The 21,736-nt window shown below is 39.4% G+C and overlaps 1 protein-coding gene across 1 annotated transcript in view; it reads left to right on the top strand.

Moving 5' to 3' along the window:
* The window catches only part of SPAG17 (sperm associated antigen 17), a 218,408-nt gene that overhangs the window by 177,501 nt on the left and 19,171 nt on the right, over positions 1 to 21,736 (top strand). The window contains exons 36-43 of the mRNA XM_068538157.1: positions 4,420 to 4,602; positions 5,566 to 5,679; positions 6,216 to 6,261; positions 8,229 to 8,328; positions 8,548 to 8,595; positions 11,115 to 11,214; positions 11,944 to 12,046; positions 17,208 to 17,339. Of these exons, the coding sequence (XP_068394258.1) occupies positions 4,420 to 4,602; positions 5,566 to 5,679; positions 6,216 to 6,261; positions 8,229 to 8,328; positions 8,548 to 8,595; positions 11,115 to 11,214; positions 11,944 to 12,046; positions 17,208 to 17,339 (826 nt within the window). The remainder of the gene's footprint in view (positions 1 to 4,419; positions 4,603 to 5,565; positions 5,680 to 6,215; positions 6,262 to 8,228; positions 8,329 to 8,547; positions 8,596 to 11,114; positions 11,215 to 11,943; positions 12,047 to 17,207; positions 17,340 to 21,736) is intronic.

Below are 21,736 nucleotides of genomic sequence, written 5' to 3'. Positions count from 1 at the left end.
CATTTGTTTCTAGGCATTTTTTAATATCCTCTTTGATTTTTTCAGTGATCTCTTGGTTGTTTAGTAGCGTATTGTTTAGCCTCCATGTGTTTGTACTTTTACAGTTTTTTTTCCTGTAATTGATATCTTGTCTCATAGCATTGTGGTCAGAAAAGATACTTGATAAGATTTCAGTTTTCTTAAATTTTCTGAGGCTTGATTTGTGACCCAAGATATGATCTATCCTGGAGAATGGTCCATGTGCACTTGAGAAGAAAGTGTATTCTGTTGGTTTTGGATGGAATGTCCTATAAATATCAATTAAGTCCATCTGGTCTAATGTGTCATTTAGAGCTTGTGTTTCCTTACTTATTTTCATTTTGAATGATCTGTCCATTGGTGAAAGTGGGGTGTTAACGTCCCCTACTGTGATTGTGTCACTGTCGATTTCCCTTTTTATGGCTGTTAGCATTTGCCTTATGTATTGAGGTGCTCCTATGTTGGGTGCATAAATTTTTACAATTGTCATATCTTCTTGGATTGATCCCTTGATCATTAGGTAGTGTCCTTTGTCTCTTGTAACAGTCTTTATTTTAAAGTCTATTTTGTCTGATATGAGAATTGCTACTCCACCTTTCTTTTGATTTCCATTTGCATGGAATATTTTTTTCCATCCCCTCCCTTTCAGTCTGTATGTTTCCTCAGGTCTGAAGGGGTCTCTTGTAGGCAGCATATATACGGGTCTTGTTTTTGTATCCATTCAGCCAGTCTGTGTCTTTTGGTTGGAGCATTTAATCCATTTGCATTTAAGGTAATTATGGATATGTATGTTCCTGTTACCATTTTCTTAAATGTTTGGGGTTTGTTTTTTAGGTCTTTTCCTTCTCTTGTTTTTCCTGCCTAGAGAAGTTCCTTTAGCATTTGTTGTAAAGCTGGTTTGGTGATGCTGAATTCTCTTAGCCTTTGCTTGTCTGTAAAGGTTTTAATTTTTCTGTCGAATCTGAATGACACCCTTGCTGGGGAGAGTAATCTTGGTTGTAGGTTTTTCCCTTTCATCACTTTAATATGTCCTGCCACTCCCTTCTGGCTTGCAGAGTTTTTGCTGAAAGATCAGCTGTTAACCTTATGGGGATTCCCTTGTATGTTATATGTTGCTTTTCCCTTGCTGCTTTTAATATTTTTTCTTTATATTTAATTTTTGATAGTTTGATTATATGTGTCTTGGCATGTTTCTCCTTGGATTTATCCAGTATGGGAGTCTCTGTGCTTCCTGCACTTGACTGACTGTTTCCTTTCCCATATTAGGGAAGTTTTCAACTATAATCTCTTCAAATATTTTCTCAGTCTTTTTCTTTTTCTCTTCTTCTGGGACCCCTATAATTCGAATGTTGGTGCATTTAATGTTGTCCCAGAGGTCTCTGAGACTGTCCTCAATTCCTTTCTTTCTTTTTTCTTTATTCTGCTAGGTGGCAGTTATTTCCACTATTCTATCTTCCAGGTCACTTATCCGTTCTTCTGCCTCACTTATTCTGCTATTGATTCCTTCTAGTGTATTTTTAATTTCATTTATTGTGTTGTTCATCATTGTTTGTTTGCTCTTTAGTTCTCCTAAGTCATTGTTAAACATTTCTTGTATTTTCTCCATTGTATTTCTGAGATTTTGGATCATTTTTACTATCATTACTCTGAATTCTTTTTCAGGTAGGCTGCCTATTTCCTCTTCATTTGTTTGGTCTGGTGGGTTTTTACCTAGCTCCTTGTCTGCTGCATACTTCTCTGTCTTCTCATTTTGTTTAACTTACTGTGTTTGGGGTCTCCTTTTCTCAGGCTGCAGTTTCCTAGTTCCTTTATTTCTGATGTCTTCCCCCAGTGGGTGAGGTTGGTTCAGTGGGTTGTGTAGGCTTCCTGGTGCAGGGGACCATTGCCTGTGTTCTGGTGGTTGGGGCTGGAGCTTGTCCCTCTGGTGGGCAGCGCTGCATCCAGTGGTGTGTTTTGGAGTATCTGTGAACTTAGTATGACTTTATGTAGCCTCTCTGCTAATGGATGGGGTTGTGTTTCTGTCTTGCTAGTTGTTTGGCATGCAGCGTCCAGCACTGGAGCTTGCTGGCTGTTGGGTGCAGCTGGGTCTTGGTGTTGAGATGGAGATCTCTGGGACACCTCTCACCAATTAATATTACGTGGGGCTGGGAGGTCTCTGGTGGTCCAACATCCTGGACTCGGCTCTCTCACCTCAGAGGCTTAGGCCTGACACCCAGCTGGAGCACCAAGACCTTGACAGCCACATGGCATGGAAGAAAATTAAGAGAAAAAGAAAAAAACAACAAGAACAAACAGAATGCCAAAAGAAATGGTAACAGCAAAACTAAACAGACAAAATCACACAAAGAAACACACACACACACTTGCAAAAAGAAAAATAAATACGAACAGACAGAACCCCAAGACAAATGGTAAAAGCAAAACTAAGCAGACAAAATCACACAAAGAAACACACACACACACACTCACAGAAAGAGAAACAAAAAAGTAAGAGATCAACTAAACCAATAAACAAACCCACAAATGAAAACAAACTCTAAAAACTAAACTAAGATAAACATAAAACCAAAAACAAATCAGACGCAGAAAGCAAACCCAAGTCCACAGTTTCCCCCAAAGTCCACTGCCTCAATTTCGGGAGCACTCGTTGTCTATTCAGGTATTCCACAGTTGCAGGGTTTACCAAGTCGATTGCAGGGATTTAGTCTGCTGCTCTTGAGGCTGCACAGAGAGCTTTCCCTTTCTCTTCTTTGTTCGCACAGCTCCTGGGGTTCAGCTTTGGTTTTGGCCCCATCTCTGCATGTAGGCTGCCCTCAGGCATCTGTTCCCTGGCCAGAGAGTAGGCGGTTAAAGCAGTGGCTAATTAGGGCTCTCTTGCTCACTCAGGCCGGGGAGAGCGAGGGGTACAGTAGTCACAATTGAGATGCTGGGAGTGCTTGCAGCAGCAGAGGCTGGCATGACGTTGCAACAGCCTGAGACATGCCGTGTGTTCTCCTGGGGAAGCTGGCCCTGGCATGCTGCACAGGCTCCCGGCAGGGTGTGGGTAGTGACCTGTGCTTGCACACAGGACCCTATATTTCAGTTTGTTGCCTATAATCAACATGGTGAATGAAGATGATCTGAATTCTAGTCTTGGCTCTATCAATTATTAATGTGGGATTTGGGAAAAGTCACACTGCATGTCTAACTCCTTATCTGAAAAATGAAAAGACCACACCAAATGGTTTACTAAAACTATCTCCAAGTTGAAAATACTGCACTGTGAGAAATAATACACCACACCTGAGATTAATGAAGGAAGTTCATTCTCTTTCTTCACAGCTCCTATAGCTATGACCTTCTATGCCCAGTGGAGTGGCCACCCAGGCAAGCCTCTGAGTAGTTATCACTGACCAGGCATTTGGCACTGAAGAACAATTTATTTTATTTTTTTCATAAATGCTGGAGAGTGAGTGGAGAAAAGGGAACCCAACCCTCCTGCCCTGTTGGTGGGAATGTAAATTGATACAGCCACTATGGAGAGCAGTACGGAGGTTCCTTAAAAAACTAAAAAAAGAACTACCATACGACCCAGCAATCCCACTCCTGGGCATATACCCTCAGAAAACCATAATTCAAGAAGATACATGTACCACAATGTTCACTGAAGCACTATTTTCAATAGCCAGGACATGGAAGCAACCTAAATGTCCATCAACAGGTGAATGGATAAAGAGATGTGGCACATGTATACAATGGAATATTACTCAGCTATAAAAAGGAATGAAATTGAAGAGCAATTTAAAATGAAACACATCAAAGCACACCACTCCTGAAAATCAATTCAAGGAGAACATAGAGATGTGAGTCTGCTCAAGGCACATGTTTCTGCCCAAGAGATCCTGGGAAGATTCTAGGGGCATGCTTAATCTAGAAAGAGCTCAAAGACCTCCCAGATCTATGGGATGATTTCTCTCTCAAAGGATCTCTCCAGGTCAAAATGAACATGGAACCAAAAAGTTAAAGATTGTTAATTCCAAGTGTCTTAGGCTCCCTGTGGATTTTAAGGAATAGTTGCATGCATTTGGCATAAACAGTGCTGCTGCTGCATCACCATGGCAACAGCATGGCTTAGCATTCCCCTAAACGCTATCCAGTGGGACATCAGGCAACAGGATTTTTAAATATCCTTATTCTTGGTAACATATTTAAAGAGGAAAACTTGCCCAGTTCTGTTCCCAATTTCCCTTATATTTGCAAACCTTTTTGAGAACAGGGATCCATTTTTTCACGGTGGTATTCCCTAACGAGTGGTTCCTAGCATGCAGTGTCTACATAATAAGTACTCGGTGGAAAAAAAAAATTCTAATGGTAAAATAGTCTCATTTGTTTGGTGGTTGTTTTGCTTTATTTCGTTAATAGAAAAAAACTCCAGGACCTCCATTTGGCACTCAGATTTGGAAGGGCCTCGACGTTGGGTCCAAACAGTTAGTGAGCACCCCAGCCCCTATACGGAAGAGCCCCAGCGTGCTACAGATACGCCAGTTCATCCAGCACGAGGTCATTAGGAATGAGGTGAAATTGAAACTGCAGATTTCCCTGAAGGTAATGGAATTCAGGTAACCTGACCCAAAAGAATCAGGAACAGAGCAATCATTCTTCTTGGTTTCCTGAGGAACATGAAATTATGTAATTCTGCCAATATTTATCTAATGAAACACGTAAATGTCAATCTTCTAGAGGGTAAGAGGTTGAAAGGCAGAAAATGCTTAATGGTTCCCATAAGGTATGGGAAGTATTGAGGCCCCAAAGACATTGAGAAGATAAGTAACTTTTATATGTGATTGCAATATCATCCTCCTCCTCTCTCACTATATGGAAAACTGATCTAGTAACCGCTGGAAAAAGGTAGAACTGCATATTAACCTGATACTTGTCCGAGGAAGAAAAGGATTGTTGGTTTTTGGAAATAGTCTAAGAATTTGTACATATATAGTTAACTGTATAAGCATATCTATAACTTCTCACTGTCAAGTGTGTCAGCTCTCTCAGAACAGGTATCATATGTGTTTTGTTTATGGTTATATACCCAATACCTGGCATTACAGCAGGGGACCGTTATTTGTGAAAACAGATCAAATATTTATGCAAAAGGTAAAGTATATTTCTCTTGGAAGCAAAGGCATGAACTGAGTAACTTACTTTCATAGATCTCATCATAAAGGCTATACCTGGAAAGGACTCTAGAAATCATCTAAGCCAACTCTGTCTATTTTATTGATGAGGACACTGGAGCACTGAATGAGAAGTTGGGCCTCTCTGAGGTCGTCAGACAATTATAATGTCCTGTGGCTCTTAAAGCTTTGCTTTTGGACTTTTCAGGTCTTTGTTTATTAATGTATTAATGAAAAGCCTTTCCAGATTGCTTGACCAGTAACTGGTTGTTGAGCCTTGTGAACTTACATATTCTTAACCTTTTTGTAATATTTCAAGCTGATGTTGACTATTCTGTGTCTCTCTCTACCATATTTCTGCATTTTATTGATTTCTTTTATTCTACTGATTTAGGATTATATAAACCATATTCTAAAGAAAGAAGATGAGCTACAGGAAATGACAGTTAAAGATTCCAGAACTGAGGAGGAGAGAGCCAATGCTGCAGATCTCCTCAAGCTAGTTATGGTGAGAAAGAAATGTTTTTACTCTAGTGGTTTTACTATTGTTTCAATATTAAATGCTTCGAGACAAAATATTGTAAATAATAGCTGTTTCTGCCACTTCTATGAAGCATTTTCTCCCTCCTTATAATTTCTTATTTCTGTGGAACTCTGATCCCTTATATATATCGAATTTTCCAAAAGCTTTTTAGGCTCTTCCTTAAATCATAACTAATTCTGAAGGCTCTTAAGTAAAAGTTTTTATTGTCTTCAGAGAAACTGACATTCATTGAAATGTCATATGAATTAATGAATGAAATAGGAAGAAGGAAGAAAAATCAATTTCTACACTTAAAATGATTTCCATTTTTAGAAATTTGCTAAGTGAAAGAAATTACTAAAAAAAATCAAGTCACTTTTTGTATTGGCATTAAAAAACTAATTCATTTTATAGTAAGTTCCATAAAAGATCAATTTGATCACATAAGGAATCCTTCTAAACAAAGTAAATTTTGTATGTAATATAATCATCATCATTAAGGAATTCTGTCTTCATTTCAGTCTTTCCCTAAAATGGAGGAAACTACAAAAAGTTGTGTTACTGAAGGTAATTATATTTAATATTTTTCTGCAAAATAGTTACAGATTGCAAAGGAACAATCTTGAATACACTCCTCAGTTATTCTCTCATCTGATAACAAAGTACCGTGTACATATTTCTGTTGTCATATTGGCCATGTTGTATTGTAATGATTTATTTATATATTTTTTTCCTGCCTAAATTGTGAGATCCTTCAAACCATGATTGCCTCTAATTTATCTTTAACTATCACATTTTGAATGAAAAAGGTTGACATTTGGCTTTTAAGTTAGCCTCAACTTGCATTTAGAACATAGCAAACATACAGGAAGGAAACAGTCAACCAACCAACACTCTACTCCCAATACACACACACACACACACACACACACACACACACACCACACACACACACAGAACTTTGGAGCAGCTACACAGGTATCACCAAAACCTTGCACTGTTTTGCACTATATGTGGCCCAAGCAGTCTACTCTTGGAAAGCTTATTTATTTGGGGATATATACAGCCCCAGCAAACTTGGTTATATGGTTCCATAGTTCACAGAAGACAAGCAGTGGAGAATTTCTGTGGTTTGGGGTTTTCTTTTCTATTTTGGTCATATGACAAAAGTCAGAAACTGGCAGCCACGGGCTCCATTCAGCCCACATATGTGTTTGTGTGTCCCCCACAGTGTTGTCTTGCACAGTTGCTTTAGTTGTTTCTGTATCTGAATTTTCCTTATCTTGAAATGTCCCATTACCACACAGTGACATGTAGCTGAAGATGATTAGCAGCTGCCCCTTTAGAACTGCCATGAACAAAAGAATCCATCACAGCCACCGGTGTCTCCTGTCCTTACACTCTGTTGTCACTCTTTTTCCTGGGTGGCCTCTTATGTTAGGGTTGCCAGCTTTAGCAAATAAAAATACAGAAGGCCAAGTTAAATTTGAATTTCAGACAAACAACAATTTTTTTTTTGTTATAAGTATGTCCCAAAATAACATGGAGCATACTTATACTAAAGATTTTTTGTTGTTTATCTGAAATTCAAATTTAACTAGATGCCCTATACTTTATCTGGTGACCCTACATTGTAGCATTTGAATTTTTAACCTCTGGTGTGAGGGAACAATCACTGTAAGGTAAATGCACAGGCTGCCTAATAGTGAAGGACAAATCAAACGTATTTTTCAAACAGACAAACAGATGCAGGAATCAAACAGAGTCTTGCATGTTTACAGCTGCCCCTGACACATTAATAGTGGTGATCCTAAGTCACTGCTCCCCAAATTACTTCCTAAAACACTAGTCTATGAGACAGCTCCAGAAAAAAAAAGTGAGTTCTATGCTAACATAAGTTTGCATAATGCTGCATATTGCCTTATTTTCTTAGACAGCCACAAGGTACAAGAACTAATTAAGGGTCCAGAAAAGCTCTACAGTAATGAAACATATTTAACCTTGTAAAAAGCAGTGTTTCCCAAACTCATATAACCATGGAACATGGAACCTTCTTTCTTTTTTAATCTCCTGTTAAACATCCCGCCAATACCATGTTCTCTGGAATAACCTCTGAGAACCACTGCCCGAATTAGCAAATAACTGTTTTATTATATTCATATTCTTAGATTTAGATCTTTAGATATTTTTTTAGAAAAACAATTTCAATAAAGTGTTTAATTTTTTTGAGCTTTGGTGCTTCAGATGTGAAGAAATTCAGTTAGGTAGAACACTGACGCCCCCAGTGATGTGGAACAAATGAGGTGTCACTTACATTTTACATTTTGACTATAAGATGTGTATTCTCTAAGAGGGTATTTCATAGAGATACCTGGTTTCCTGTTATATTATAGCTTGGTCATGGAAATTCTAGTAATCACTTGATAGACTCAATATAGGCTCTTAGAAAACATCTCAAATGAGTAATTGGGTACTGATTGTGTGTTGGGCTGTCAAGAAGTGAGGATAAAAGTTAAATGCATCTGTTTTTAAAGTTGCAGCCCACCTAACCGATTTATTCAAGCAGTCTTTGGCTAATACTACAGAATGTCCACCAGAAACCTTTGAGACAGATTTCTCTGAAAAGAAATGGAGGTAAGCCGATCCAATAATGTGTTCCAATCAGTATTAAGGAAATGATGAGGAAATGGAGAGGTGCGGGTGTCATACAGTGGGTGACTACATCAAGGAATTAGCCTTTCATCTTCCATGCTGTTAACAATTTATCATACAGGGGTGGGTTTTCTTTTATTATCTGTAAGCTGAGAACATTGCCCTTTTTCATCATATTTTTTTTCCTTTCCTTTTACACAGGCACAAAGAAACAACAAAGCACTGGAAAGAAAAGTTAGCTCAAAAGAGGTAATTCTACCCTGAACTATACATAAAATAAGCATGTGAAAGACCCAGTTTGGTGGAGTCATGGAATTTTAGAATGGGGTGGGTTGCAAAGTCCTACCATCCAGGCTACCCGATGTTCTTTAAATTCTACTACATTTCTGCCCAGCAGTCATTCATCTTTTGGGCAGTGACGTTATTATCTTTTGAGGAAGCCCATTTGACCATTAGGTAGATCCTCTCTCTCTCATAAGCAAGGAAGCTCTCAGGTATTCTCTGTGCTTTGGTAATTCTAATATACTAATAAATATTCTAGAACTTAATGCAGAGCATAGTTGTAAACATGCAAGGATTCTTATAATGCACACGAGGAATGTTCTCTAAGCATTATGTGCTCTGGTTTCCTTTCAATCCTAGCTGAGGATTCCAACCCCAGCCCTCTTGCCCTAAAGAAAGGAAGCCAGATATATTTATTGAGTGTATAGTAGTACATATGGTACCACTGTACACATTTGCATGGCTCCTCTCCAGAATGACTCCCAGGATGAATATGCTTCTTAATAAAAACGTCTGGGCTACCTTGTGGAATGTGTTGGAGAAGTGGTGAGATAAGACCTTAGGTCTCATGGGCCACCCCTCTATACAAGGTCAAACTAGAAGTATATACTGTCCTATAGAATATCCCTGAAAGGATATCCAAGAGCCTGGTGACAGTGAGTGCCTGTGGAGAAGGAGACTGAGAGGTTAGGGGATAGGGCAAGATGGACTTCCTTTTCATTATGTACTCTTTTCTACTTTTTGAATTATGTACATTTGCATGTGTTATCCATTCACATTTAAAAATTTTTTTGAAACATTAACAATTTCGAATTTTAACCCATAGGTAGGAATGGCAAGCCAACAAAAGTTTTTGAAGAAGAAAGTGAAACACATAATTAGATATGTGTCCTAGAAAGAGAAGGTCTGGCAACATGGAAAATGCACAGGGGAGGAGGGTTAAGGAAGGAGAAAGTTTCAAGGAAATAGAAGGTAGTCAACAAATGTCAGATGCCATGGAAGAATCAGAAAGGAGAATGAAAAGAGGAATTTGTGCTTATCAGTTGGAAGGTTTATTGATTTCTTTTGTGAGAACAATTTTAAGAGAGTGATAGGCAGTAGCCAGACTGCCATAGATTGATGAATGAATCCAGTGATGCAGTAGAGATATTTTAATGAGAAATTCAAGTTGTTTAAATAAGAGGATTTTCATTCAGCCAGTATTTCCAGAGAGACCATCTAGTATAAGAGAAAGAGCACTGGTCTTAGAGCCAGCAGACCTAGAATCAGCTCCAATTTGATTATTTGCAGACTGTATGATTCCAGCTGGTTGTTTTACTTCAGTAAAATTTACTTCAGGAATTCGGTTTGCTTATCTATAAAATGAGGATGATTAGACCACTGAGTATCTAAGATCTCTGTCAGTTCACTAACAGCTGACTTGCATAAGGACTTCTCAAGATCATGGCCTTTGGTGCAGGCAACCTGGATTTTAATTCAGACTTTACCTCTTACTAGTTACTTCTCTATGCCTTGAATTTTTGACGAATAAAATGGGGATAATAATAGTAACTCATAGAGTTACTGTAAGATTAAATGTAAAGTACTTTGCAAAGTTTCCCTGGCATGCAATAAGCACTTAAAAATGAAAGTTATTTCAGATAGGGTTAGGTTTGGCTGCATTTAACGGACAACCCCCAAATCAGTGCTTTACAAGAAAGAAGTTTATTTTTCCTAATGTAAAAGAAGTCAGAAGTGGGTAGTCCATGGCAGGCAGTGCCACATCATCATCAGGAACTAAGATTCCTTCCTTTTTTCTGTTCCATCATTCTTAGCACATGATTTCCATCCTCAAGTTTGCTTCATAGTTGCAAAATGACTGCTGCAGCTACAGCCATTTCATTCATATTTTAGGAAGTAGGAAAAGAGATGAAGCAAGGACAAAGGGAAAGCCCTCCAGCTGAGTTAGCCCTCTTTAAAAGCTTTCTGAAGTCTTACCCAGTGACTTCAGTTTACATCTTACTGGCTATCCGTATATAGAGGGAAGGCTGGGAAGTGTAGTTTTTAGCTGGACTATTGCCTCCCCAGTACATTTTCTAATATGAAAAGTCAGCTAGCAAGATTATGATTGTTTTTATTTTACTTTGTGATCATTAATTGCATTATTCATAAGCCATTCAAACCTCAGAGAAATGGAAAGACATGCAAAAAGGTCATCCATGTGGTTTGTAGCCTTTTGAGATCAACTGTAAAACCAGACTACTAGCTGGTATCATTATTTCCTATCTTACATGAAAGTCTAATTTCTGAGGTCAGAAATGTGACTGATTCTAGAAGAAGCAGAAAATGAACTGAAACAAGTTGACAAAAAAATGCCTGAGTTAATTCTTATCAGTTTTGTTAGTGATCCCCATTTTCTGTGGGATTTAGAGCTGAAACAAAAGAAAATAACAGTTTTTGTTAATGTTCTGTGTCTTGTTTTACATTGTTATGGAAATATCCACCAGGAAGGAAATTGAAAAGACACAAAACTATCTAAAGGAAATTAGGAACAAAACAATATCGCCCTACTGCAAATCTGAACTAAGCAAGTTATATCAGTCTCAGGTAATTGAATGTAATTAACAAAAATTGAATGAGTCTTCATAAAAGTTGATACAATGCCTATGCTTTTAATGTAACCTATCTATCTTGATGTTGTTTCTTTCCTGCTTCAAGCATCAACCCAATTGACTAACCCATACTCTCCAAATCATGTCCTCACTAGCATGTGAGAGGGAAATTCTTTGCCAGTGTATTCCTACAGCTCTACCTCCCTGCCTTGCATTATCACTATTAATTACGTTCTCCCATCTATTTTAAGCTCTTTTTTGGGTTGAATCATCCCTACTGATGATTATCCACTGATAAATCCCATTTTGAAGTTTTTATTCTATTAAAATGTCCTCACCCATCAGCTGGTGAGGCAACACTGAGAGATTGTGAGTTCTTGGAAGCCCATGGAAGGAGAGCATGGCTCTCCTCTCCTATGAAACCTTGAAACTCTCAAGCAAAGGGAGGATTTTCATGTGTTGAGAACTCCTTGTGCTTCTATGAAAATTCCAGATGTTTTTATTAACCAGAGGCTGCCTGACAAGAAATTATGGGAAATTATGACTAATTAACAAAATCCAGAATTGAGTTAATCAGTTTCTTGAACAACTTGTAGTTTGCAAACTTTCTTTTCAGGACCTTAAAAAATATGCTTTTATCACTGCTTACCAACTTAGCATGCTTGTAGCACTTGCCTTTCAGACACGTGTAAGTCTAAAATAAATCTTTGATTTTTCCTTTAAGTTTAATTATCTGGACACCCTTTCCAAAAACTTGCCTTCTTTTACCAAGAAAGACGAGGATGCAAGCAAAACAGCTGTTCAAAATACATCCAGTCTTCCTCCAGGTAATATGTTCATGTAGCTTTTATTCCTGTTAATGTAGAACATAACTAGTTCCTACCACTTTTTGTCTCAGTAACAGCTAATGACATAACACAGTGTGACCTATATATTACAGATTTGGCTGAGTTATATGAGGAAACTAAAATGTAAATAAAATTTAGTTTTCATCCTGTGTGCTTAAAATTTACCTAAAAGCATTAAGAAGACCTGACTAATTTAAAAATCAAGGGAGTAATGAAAGGTTGTTGGAGAACAAGACATTTACGTGGTCTCCAAGTATCACCTCATGTATTTCATGCTAATTATGAGGAGTAGAATATGCCTTTACAATGGAGGGAGATGGCATTTTCCACCTTAACCAAGTGATCAAACTTCTACCATGTGTGAGACAACCTAGCATTAGATGTTTTCTCATATAATGCACTATGAATATTGTTCCTAGAACCTGTGTAGAATTCTCACCAAAAATACTTAACCTGAATTTAATCAAAAGGAAACAATCAGATAAACCAGAATGTAGACATTTAATAAGACAACTGACCCAGACTCTTCAAAAAAGTCAATGTCATTGGCCCCATGACTCCACTCCCGTTTTTCACGCTTCAGCGAGGCCCGCACTTTTCACGCATCACCTCAGGGAGTGCTTACCTCATGAAGAACCTCAGGGTAAAGGCACGGCCGCCAAAGCAGGAATGAGAGCAACGTGACGCCAGGAAGGAGATGCTAAAGAGGCCGCAGCTGCAGGAGGCCGGAGTCCTGGCCGCCGTCGGCCTTCCCCGAGGGCTTCAACAGGGCCCCTCAGGCCTCGCATCTGCTGAGCGCCGCCCACCTCACAGACACCATCCTGCCTCACTGACCCAGTCGCCCTGTTGCCAGAATGAGCTGATGTCTGAAAATTGCTCAGCAGAACCAGGCACAGCATGGGCCTATTCTCTTGTGGTTTCACTTGCCAGTGACCACTATCTTGATAATTCCGTATGGCTGACAGGGTCTTGGTGCTCTGGCCGGGTGTCAGGCCTGAGCCTCAGAGGTGAGAGAGCTGAGTTCAGGACACTGGACCACCAGAGACCTCCTGGTCCCACATAATATCAATTGGCGAGACCTCTCCCAGAGATCTCCGTCTCAATGCTAAGACAGCTCCACTCAAAGACCAGCAAGCTCCAGTGCTGGACACCCCATGCCGAACAACTAGCAAGACAGGAACACAACCCCACCCATTAGCAGAGAGGCTGCCTAAAATCATACTAAGTTCACAGACACCCCAAAACACACCACAGGACTCGGTCCTGCCCACCAGAAAGACAAGATCCAGCCTCATCCACCAGAACACAGGGACCAGTCCCCTCCACCAGGAAGCCTAAACAACCCACTGAACCAACCTTACCGACTGGGGGCAGACACCAAAAACAACAGGAACTATGAACCTGCAGCCTGCTAAAAGGAGACCCCAAACCCAGTAAGTTAAGCAAAATGAGAAGACACAGAAATATGCAGCATATGAAGGAGAAAGGTAAAAACCCACCAGACCAAACAAATGAAGAGGAAGTAGGCAGTCTACCTGAAAAAGAATTCAGAATAATGATAGTAAAGATGATCCAAAATCTTGGAAATAGAATGGAGAAAATACAAGAAATGTTTAACAAGGAACTTGAAGAACTAAAGAGCAAACAAACAATGATGAACAACACAATAAATGAAATTAAAAATTCTCTAGAAGGAATCAATAGCAGAATAAGTGAGGCAGAAGAACGGGTAAGTGACCTGGAAGATAGAATAGTGGAAATAACTGCCGCAGAGCAGAATAAAGAAAAAAGAATGGAGGACAGTCTCAGAGACCTCTGGGACAACATTAAACGCACCAACATTCGAATTATAGGGCTCCCAGAAGAAGAAGAGAAGAAAAAGAAAGGGACTGAGAAAATATCTGAAGAGATTGTAGTTGAAAACTTCCCTAATATGGGAAAGGAAATAGTCAATCAAGTCCAGGAAGCACAGAGAGTCCCATACAGGATAAGTCCAAGGAGAAACACGCCAAGACACATGTTAATCAAACTATCAAAAATTAAATATAAAGAAAAAATATTAAAAGCAGCAAGGGAAAAGCAACAAATAACATACAGGGGAATCCCCATAAGGATAACAGCTGATCTTTCAGCAAAAACTCTGCAAACCAGAAGGGAGTGGCAGGACTTATTTAAAGTGATGAAAAGGAAAAACCTACAACCAAGATTACTCTATGCAGCAAGGATCTCATTCAGATTCGACGGAGAAATTAAAACCTTTACAGACAAGCAAAAGCTAAGAGAATTCAGCACCACCAAACCAGCTTTACAACAGATGCTAAAGGAACTTCTCTAGGCAGGAAACACAAAAGAAGGAAAAGACTTACAATAACAAACAATTAAGAAAATGGTAATAGGAACATACATATCGATAATTACCTCAAATGCAAATGGATTAAATGCTCCAACCAAAAGACACAGACTGGCTGAATGGATACAAAAACAAGACCCGTATATATGTGCTGTCTACAAGAGACCCGCTTCAGACCTAGGGACACATACAGACTGAAAGTGAGGGGATGGAAAAAGATATTCCATGCAAACGGAAGTCAAAAGAAAGCTGGAGTAGCAATTCTCATATCAGACAAAACAGACTTTAAAATAAAAACCATTACAAGAGACAAAGAAGGAAACTACATAATGATCAAGGGATCAATCCAAGGAGAAGATATACCAACTGTAAATATTTATGCATCCAACATAGGAGTACCTTAATTCATAAGACAAATGCTAACAGCCATAAAAGAGGAAATCGAGAGTAACACAATAATAGTAGGGGACTTTAACACCCCACTTTCACCAATGCACAGATCATCCAAAATGAAAATAAATAAGGAAACACAAGCTTTAAATGAGACATTAGGCCAGATAGATTTAATTGATATTTATAGGACATTCCATCCAAAACCAACAGAACACACTTTCTTCTAAGATCAGGAACAAGACAAGGTTACCCACTCTCACCACCATTATTCAACATAGTTTTGGAAGTTTTAGCCACAGCAATCAGAGATAAAAAAGAAATAAAAGGAATCCAAATCAGAAAAGAAAAAGTAAAACTGTCACTGTTTGCAGATGACATGATACTATACACAGAGAATCCTAAAGATGCTACCAGAGAACTACTAGAGCTAATCAATGAATTTGGTAAAGTAGCAGGATACAAAATTAATGCATAGAAATCTCTGGCATTCCTATACACTAAAGATGGAAAATCTGAAAGAGAAATTAAGAAAACACTCCCATTTACCATTGCAACAAAAAGAATAAAATACCTAGGAATAAAGCTACCTAAGGAGACAAAAGACATGTGTGCAGAAAACTATAAGACACTGATGAAAGAAATTAAAGATGATACAAACAGATGGAGAGATATACCATATTCTTGGATTGGAAGAATCAACATTGTGAAAATGACTATACTACCCAAAGCAATCTACAGATTCAATGCAATCTCTATCAAACTACCAATGGCATTTTTCACAGAACTAGAACAAAAAATTTCACAATTTGTATGGAAACACAAAAGACCCCGAATAGCCAAAGCAATCTTGAGAAAGAAAAACAGCTGGAGGAATAAGGCTTCCTGACTTCAGACTATACTACAGAGCTACAGTAATCAAGACAGTATGGTACTGGCACAAAAACAAAAATATAGATCAATGGAACAGGATAGAAAGCCCAGAGATGTACCCACGGGGAGGGGGAAGTATAAGCTGGGACAAAGTAAGAGAGTACCATTGGCATATGTACACTACCAAATGTAAAATAGATAGCTAGTGGGAAGCAGCTGCATAGCACAGGGAGATTAGCTCAGTGCTTTGTGACCATCTAGAGGGGTGGGATAGGGAGGGTGGGAGGGAGACACAAGAGAGAGGGTTTATGGGGATATATGTATACGTATAGCTGATTCACTTTGTTATATAGCAGAAACTAACACAACAATGTAAAGCAATTATACTCCAATCAAGATGTTAAAAAAAAAAGTAAATGCCATTAAAAAATTTTTTTGAAGATGAGGTGATTGTTCTCTAATAAAAAAGACAAAAGAGGCATAGAAACTACTTGTGATACATACATTTTGAATGCTGGATTGAGAAAAAAACAGCTATCGAAAATTTTTGGATGAATTACATGAGTTTGATTTAGAGACTCTATATGAGAGGGCATTGTTGGATTACTGTAAGTTTTTTCGGGTTTGGTGATGGTGTTGTGAATGTGTAGGGGAATGTCTTCATTTCAGGAGATGCACGTTGAAGAATTTAGGGATGAAATGAAATTTAGTGCTTCTCTTTAACAAACTGGGTGGTTAAAATGCCCAGATAGAGGGATTTTCTACTGTACAATACCACAAATTCAGCTGCCTGGAATGAGCACAGCCAATTACCACAGAGTTTGCAAAGCAAAGATTAAGGCTGGAACAATGACTTGTAGATGTGATGGGGCTAAATCAGGGATGAAGTCTGATGGTGCTTGTGCTGCCATCTGCACCCTGGGCAGATGACACTAACCAATGAAACCCACTCTCCCCTTGAAAGGGGGCGAGGCCACAATTTTTTCAACACAGTCCTCCAGGCAGCCACCACCATTTAACCAGGGTTGGCGTACACACAAGTTGAAATGTGTTTGCATCCCCAGTCCTTGATATATTTATTTAAAACTTGTTTCATATTGCACTGATTTCTTAGAGTGCATTTTAATAAAGAGCTACATGTTCATAGTAATAAATGGATTTAAGAGTGGAAACTTTTTAAAAAATATCACATTTTAGTTACTCTTGCCAAGTAAAAGTAGGCCAAATTACCTGGTCCCTGTTTCATAAGCCAACAAGGTAACAACTATTATGTGGTCATAAGGCCCGGAAAGAACCAGCTAGCTCCTTGGGAGTTTGAGTCTTACAGATACTGTCCTGTTTGTTAATGGCAAACATTTGTCATATAATGATAATCCCAGCCTCTTCATGGCTTTCTTCCATTTAGTCTTTCTAAAGAGGGTGGGGGGAAAGGCCCCTTGTTCATTGTAATACAAACATTAGTAGTCATTGTATCATTGTCCAGAATATCACTTTAAAATATTTGTTCTGGGTTTTTTTTTTTTTAAGATTCCCAGAAAAATAAAGTTTCAGAACAGGAATCCTCAGATACACTTAGTCTTCCAAAATCGGAGAACTTTGCGAATACCAAGGAATCTGCTAGCCAGAAACAAACTGAAAACTTAACAGTATCTATCAAAGGTATGGCAGTCATTTGCTTCATCTCATTGTTTCTCAACACTGAACATCATGTCTTTTTGGAGTATGGGAGATGGCCCTGGGGACTGAGGGCATGGTTGGCGGTTACAGAAAAAAGTCTAGAGTGTCATGTATCCTGAACCTATGGGACTTTTTAAGGCTTCTTAGCACATCAAAGTATCTCAAAAACTATTTTGAGAATGACTACAAGTCCCACATTGAAGGAAAGAGATGACAAAATTTTTTTTAATATTTGTTATTTTATTTCTTCATTTTATTTTATTTTGATTCATTTATTATTTTATTTTATCCCTCATGGTTCTAAGAGCTTGTGTGATTTACTGAAACTCAGGAACCCGGTAGCTTTGTTTGAGCAGCCAGTGATTTGGTAGTTGGACTTAGATTTACCTATTACTTCCTTGGTCTGCAGGTGCTAGAAGAGAAACGTAAGATGTAGTCTCTGTCTTGCACAGCACGTCGTCTTATTGGGGTAGCAGAAACTGAAGTGTGGAATACTACAGAATAATATCTAGTTCCCATGGAGTCATATTACACTGATTTCACAGCAGTTAATTCAACTAAATATGGGTGGTAAAAAAAGAAAGAAAGAAAGAAAAACAGAGTAATTTAAATTGTGTAGATACTTTGCACCCCTTGATTCCTGTGGGCATGTTCCATATTGAAAGTGAGCTGGGAATCTGCTGATGGGTCTTAGTTACCTCTTATGGAGGGAGTATCTTGCCACATTTATGGGTGAATTAGGGATTTACCTTGTACAAGCCTTTTGCCTTCGTGACTTTAATCTTATCTCTCTTATAAGGTTTATTCATTTAGGGGGTGATTTACTCAATGACAGGCGTTGTTCTAGGCATGGAAATACAGCAATTAAAAAGCCAAAGACATATGCAGCTGAACATGCTATGGGCAAACCTAGACAATAAATAAGTAAGTAAACACATCAAATTCAGATTATAATAAATGGTGTCACATCATGTAACAGTATAATGTATGGAGGGTGTCTCAGGCAGAGAGACAGCACTCCATTAGGGGGTTTGAAGGCCCCTCTGTGAAGGGACATTTGAGCTGAGACAAGAGGGACAAGAAGGAGGCAGCCATTCAAAGACTGGGGGGGAAGGAATATTCCAGGTAGTGGGAACAGCAAATATGAAGGCCCTGAGGAGAGAAGAAACAGAAAATAAGGCATGGAGCTGGAAGAAAATGGGCATCAGAACAAGTAGAAGATGAGGTCAGAGAGAGGGACAGCAGTGAGATCCCGTGATGCTGCATAGGGAACTTTGAGTTTTATTCTAAGTGGAGTTGTAGTCAAACACCACTGGAAGGTTTTGAGCAGCAGGGTCGTTACCTGACTAATTTATATTTGAAAAAGATCCCTCTGGTAGTTGTGTGGCCAATAGCTCGTGGCAAGGGAAAGGAGAAGTGGGGAAGGTGGAAGCAGGGAGGAAACAACAGAAGATACGTGTGAGTGTGGACAGAGACCTGGACTAAGGAGCTCGAGGTGGAGATGGTGAGAAGCAAATTAATTGGAAATATATCCTGGAGGTAGAGACCACAGGGCTTGCTGGTCGATTGGACATGAGGGTGAGAAATAAGAGGAATCAAGGGTGATTCCTAAGTTAACTAATGTGACCAGTTGTGAGGCTGAGAATTGGTAGTTGTACCAGGTTTCCAGATGGTGCAGATGTTGCTGAAACAGGGTCATGCTTTGAGAACCAACCTAAGACAAACTCTAGAATGTAAAAATCAGGCAGAGGAGGAACCAGTTAAGGCAGCTAAGAAGAAAAAGCCAGCAAGGTAGATGAAAAATAGGAGTGTGAAAATGACTGAGTGTTTCGAGTATATTAAATGCTCCTCAAAAGTCGAGTAAGATAAAGAATAACCATGGAATTGGGCAATAGTGATCACTGGTGATCTAGACAACAGCAGTTCCAGGGCACGGGGGAGACCAAAGCCAGCTGAAGCCGCTTATGTATAGAATGGCTAAAGAGGAAGCAGCGGCAGCAGGAATACATAGATGTAACCAAGAGTTTTGCGGAAAAGAATAAAGTAGTGGGACTGCAGCTGGAGGGAGATGTGTGGCCAAGTGAGAGGTTTTTTTAAAATTAGACATACTAGAGCATGTTGATTTGCAAATGATGATAATTCTGTAGGAAGAGAGAACTTATGATGCAGGAGAAGGGAGCCTGATTGCAGGATAGCAAAGTGTTAAAGAAGGTGAGAGAACATGACATTTGGGGCAGACCCTGAGTGGCAGATTTGACCTCAATGTGAGTAGGGTCACCTCATCCACAGTGACAGGAGAGAGGAGAAAGAATACAGATACATGGTATTGGGGAGATGAGTGAGTGTGATGGCAAAGGAGTGGATATAACGATAAGAGTATAAAATCCATTCCAGAGAAACAGGAAAGCAAAACAAGAAAGGGTGACTGATTGTTTAAAGTGACAGTGTCCATTGATTAGAGGTCTCAAGAAGGTCAAATAATTGCTTGACAGATATGATAGAGTAATAAGCTAGAAGAATAGGAAGTAGTGATCTAGAGAGGGTAGCTTGAAACAGAGATTTGGAAAGTGGTAAAATTATTGGTGTTGCCAAGGGCAAAGATATGACCATGGGAGTTTCTGAGATGGAGAAGAGGAAGAGATGAAGAAACAGGGTGATGGAAAAATCAGAGCAGACAGGGTGTTGGATGGGTCATCCAGGGGGTGTCACCAAGAGCCATGAAGTGGAAGACCATCCAAGATGTCAAGATCTGCAATGAATCAAGGGAATGATTGAGAAGGTCAGTAAATGACAACTACTTGGAGATGTCGTAGGTAAAACAGTACGATGGCATGAGATTCAAAGGAATGGGAGTGTTTGAAGGAGGAAAAAAATTGTTTTGAAACAAGAGGGACACCTACAGCACCCCTACACGCTGAAATACTTGAGCTAATAAGAGACAATAATGTGATTCCACTATAAGTGGTAAATTAAATTTTGATATAAACAATGAAGTTTAAAGAAGTTCAGGGTAGGAAGAGATTAACACAGGCAGTGGGGAAAACTTTATGGGAGAGGTGGTCTTAAAGAATAAATACAATTGCACAGATTTTAAAGTTTAAGATTGGATCACCTGAGACAACCCTCATTTCACTTGAGGAAACTGAAACCTAGAGAAAGTCAAGCAACATCTAAAATCATACAGCAAATCTGGGACTGCGCCAGGGCCAGAAAATGAGTTTTTGACTCTGAATTCTCTATAGTTTACTACACTATCCTCCAGATGTAGGGAAGAGAAAAGAGTATTTTATAAAAAAAAATAAATAAAATAAAGAATGTGTTCAAAAGCCTGAGTAGAAATGAACTGGAAGCCATTGTAAGTAGATCAGAGTATTCTTATTTGGTAATAGTACAAGAAATGTTTGGGAAATAAAAGAGAGTCAGAGGAGGTTTGAATTTGGTGAAATAAAAATGAACTTGTCAGCATTCGCTATGATAACACTGCATAAATCCTATAGTGGCTAAACAACCAGTTTTGGGGGCTGTGAGCTGATTGTGCAGCCTGCTCCAGACTGCAGGCAGCACGTGCTGGAGTCGGCACCAGGCCCCTGAGATCTGTCTCTTCCCAGCCCCACATTCAATGACACCACGTTGAGAGCGTGAGTCAGCCACCGTGAGAAATCAGCAAATGCCACACACTTGCAAAGTGTACCAACCAGGGCGGTTTTTCTCCAGGGAGGCAGTGGTTAAGCTTTTCTTTAGCACACCCGCGGCCGCAGGCAGAGCTCAGGTGTATTCCGCTCCCATGCTGAAGGAGACTCACCCTCTGTGGCTGGCGGTCCTCAGGACACAGGGTCGGAGCTCAGGAGAGGTGAATCAGGAGGATCGAGAGAGATGGATTGCGGACTGCCGCTCTCAGCCTCTGCTCAGAACTGGCGCAGCCGCTTTCACCTACATTTATGGGTCAGAGCAAGTCCTAAGGCTGAGCTCAGAGTCAACGGGGCAGAGAAATACACTCCATCTACAGGGAAGCTGTGCTCAGAGAAGAAGTAAATAAAGCTATGCTCTGAGAGGAAGCAAAAAACCAAAACCAAAACATTATCGTGCATAAATACCACAGTCGACCTCAGCATAGAAACAGGGAACCATTACTTGTTCTTCAGTTGTGTCGGATTCAGCCGTAATTTCAGATGATTCCACTAGTTGGACCATCCCAGTTGTTTAAAGATTATTTATTTATTTATTTGTTTATTTATTTATTTAATTGATTGATTTTTGGCTGCATTGGGTCTTAGTTGCAGCACACGCGATCTTTCCTTGTAGCACATGAGCTCTTCGTTGTGGTGCCCGGGCTTCTCTCTAGTTGTGGCGTGTGGGTTTTCTCTCTCTGGTTGTGGTGT

This window comes from Eschrichtius robustus, chromosome 3 (assembly GCF_028021215.1).
Source record: "Eschrichtius robustus isolate mEscRob2 chromosome 3, mEscRob2.pri, whole genome shotgun sequence".
NCBI classification, from domain to species: Eukaryota; Metazoa; Chordata; class Mammalia; order Artiodactyla; family Eschrichtiidae; genus Eschrichtius; species Eschrichtius robustus.
The sequence above is the reverse complement of the archived record's forward strand: the minus strand, read 5'-3'. Positions and strand labels throughout refer to the sequence as shown.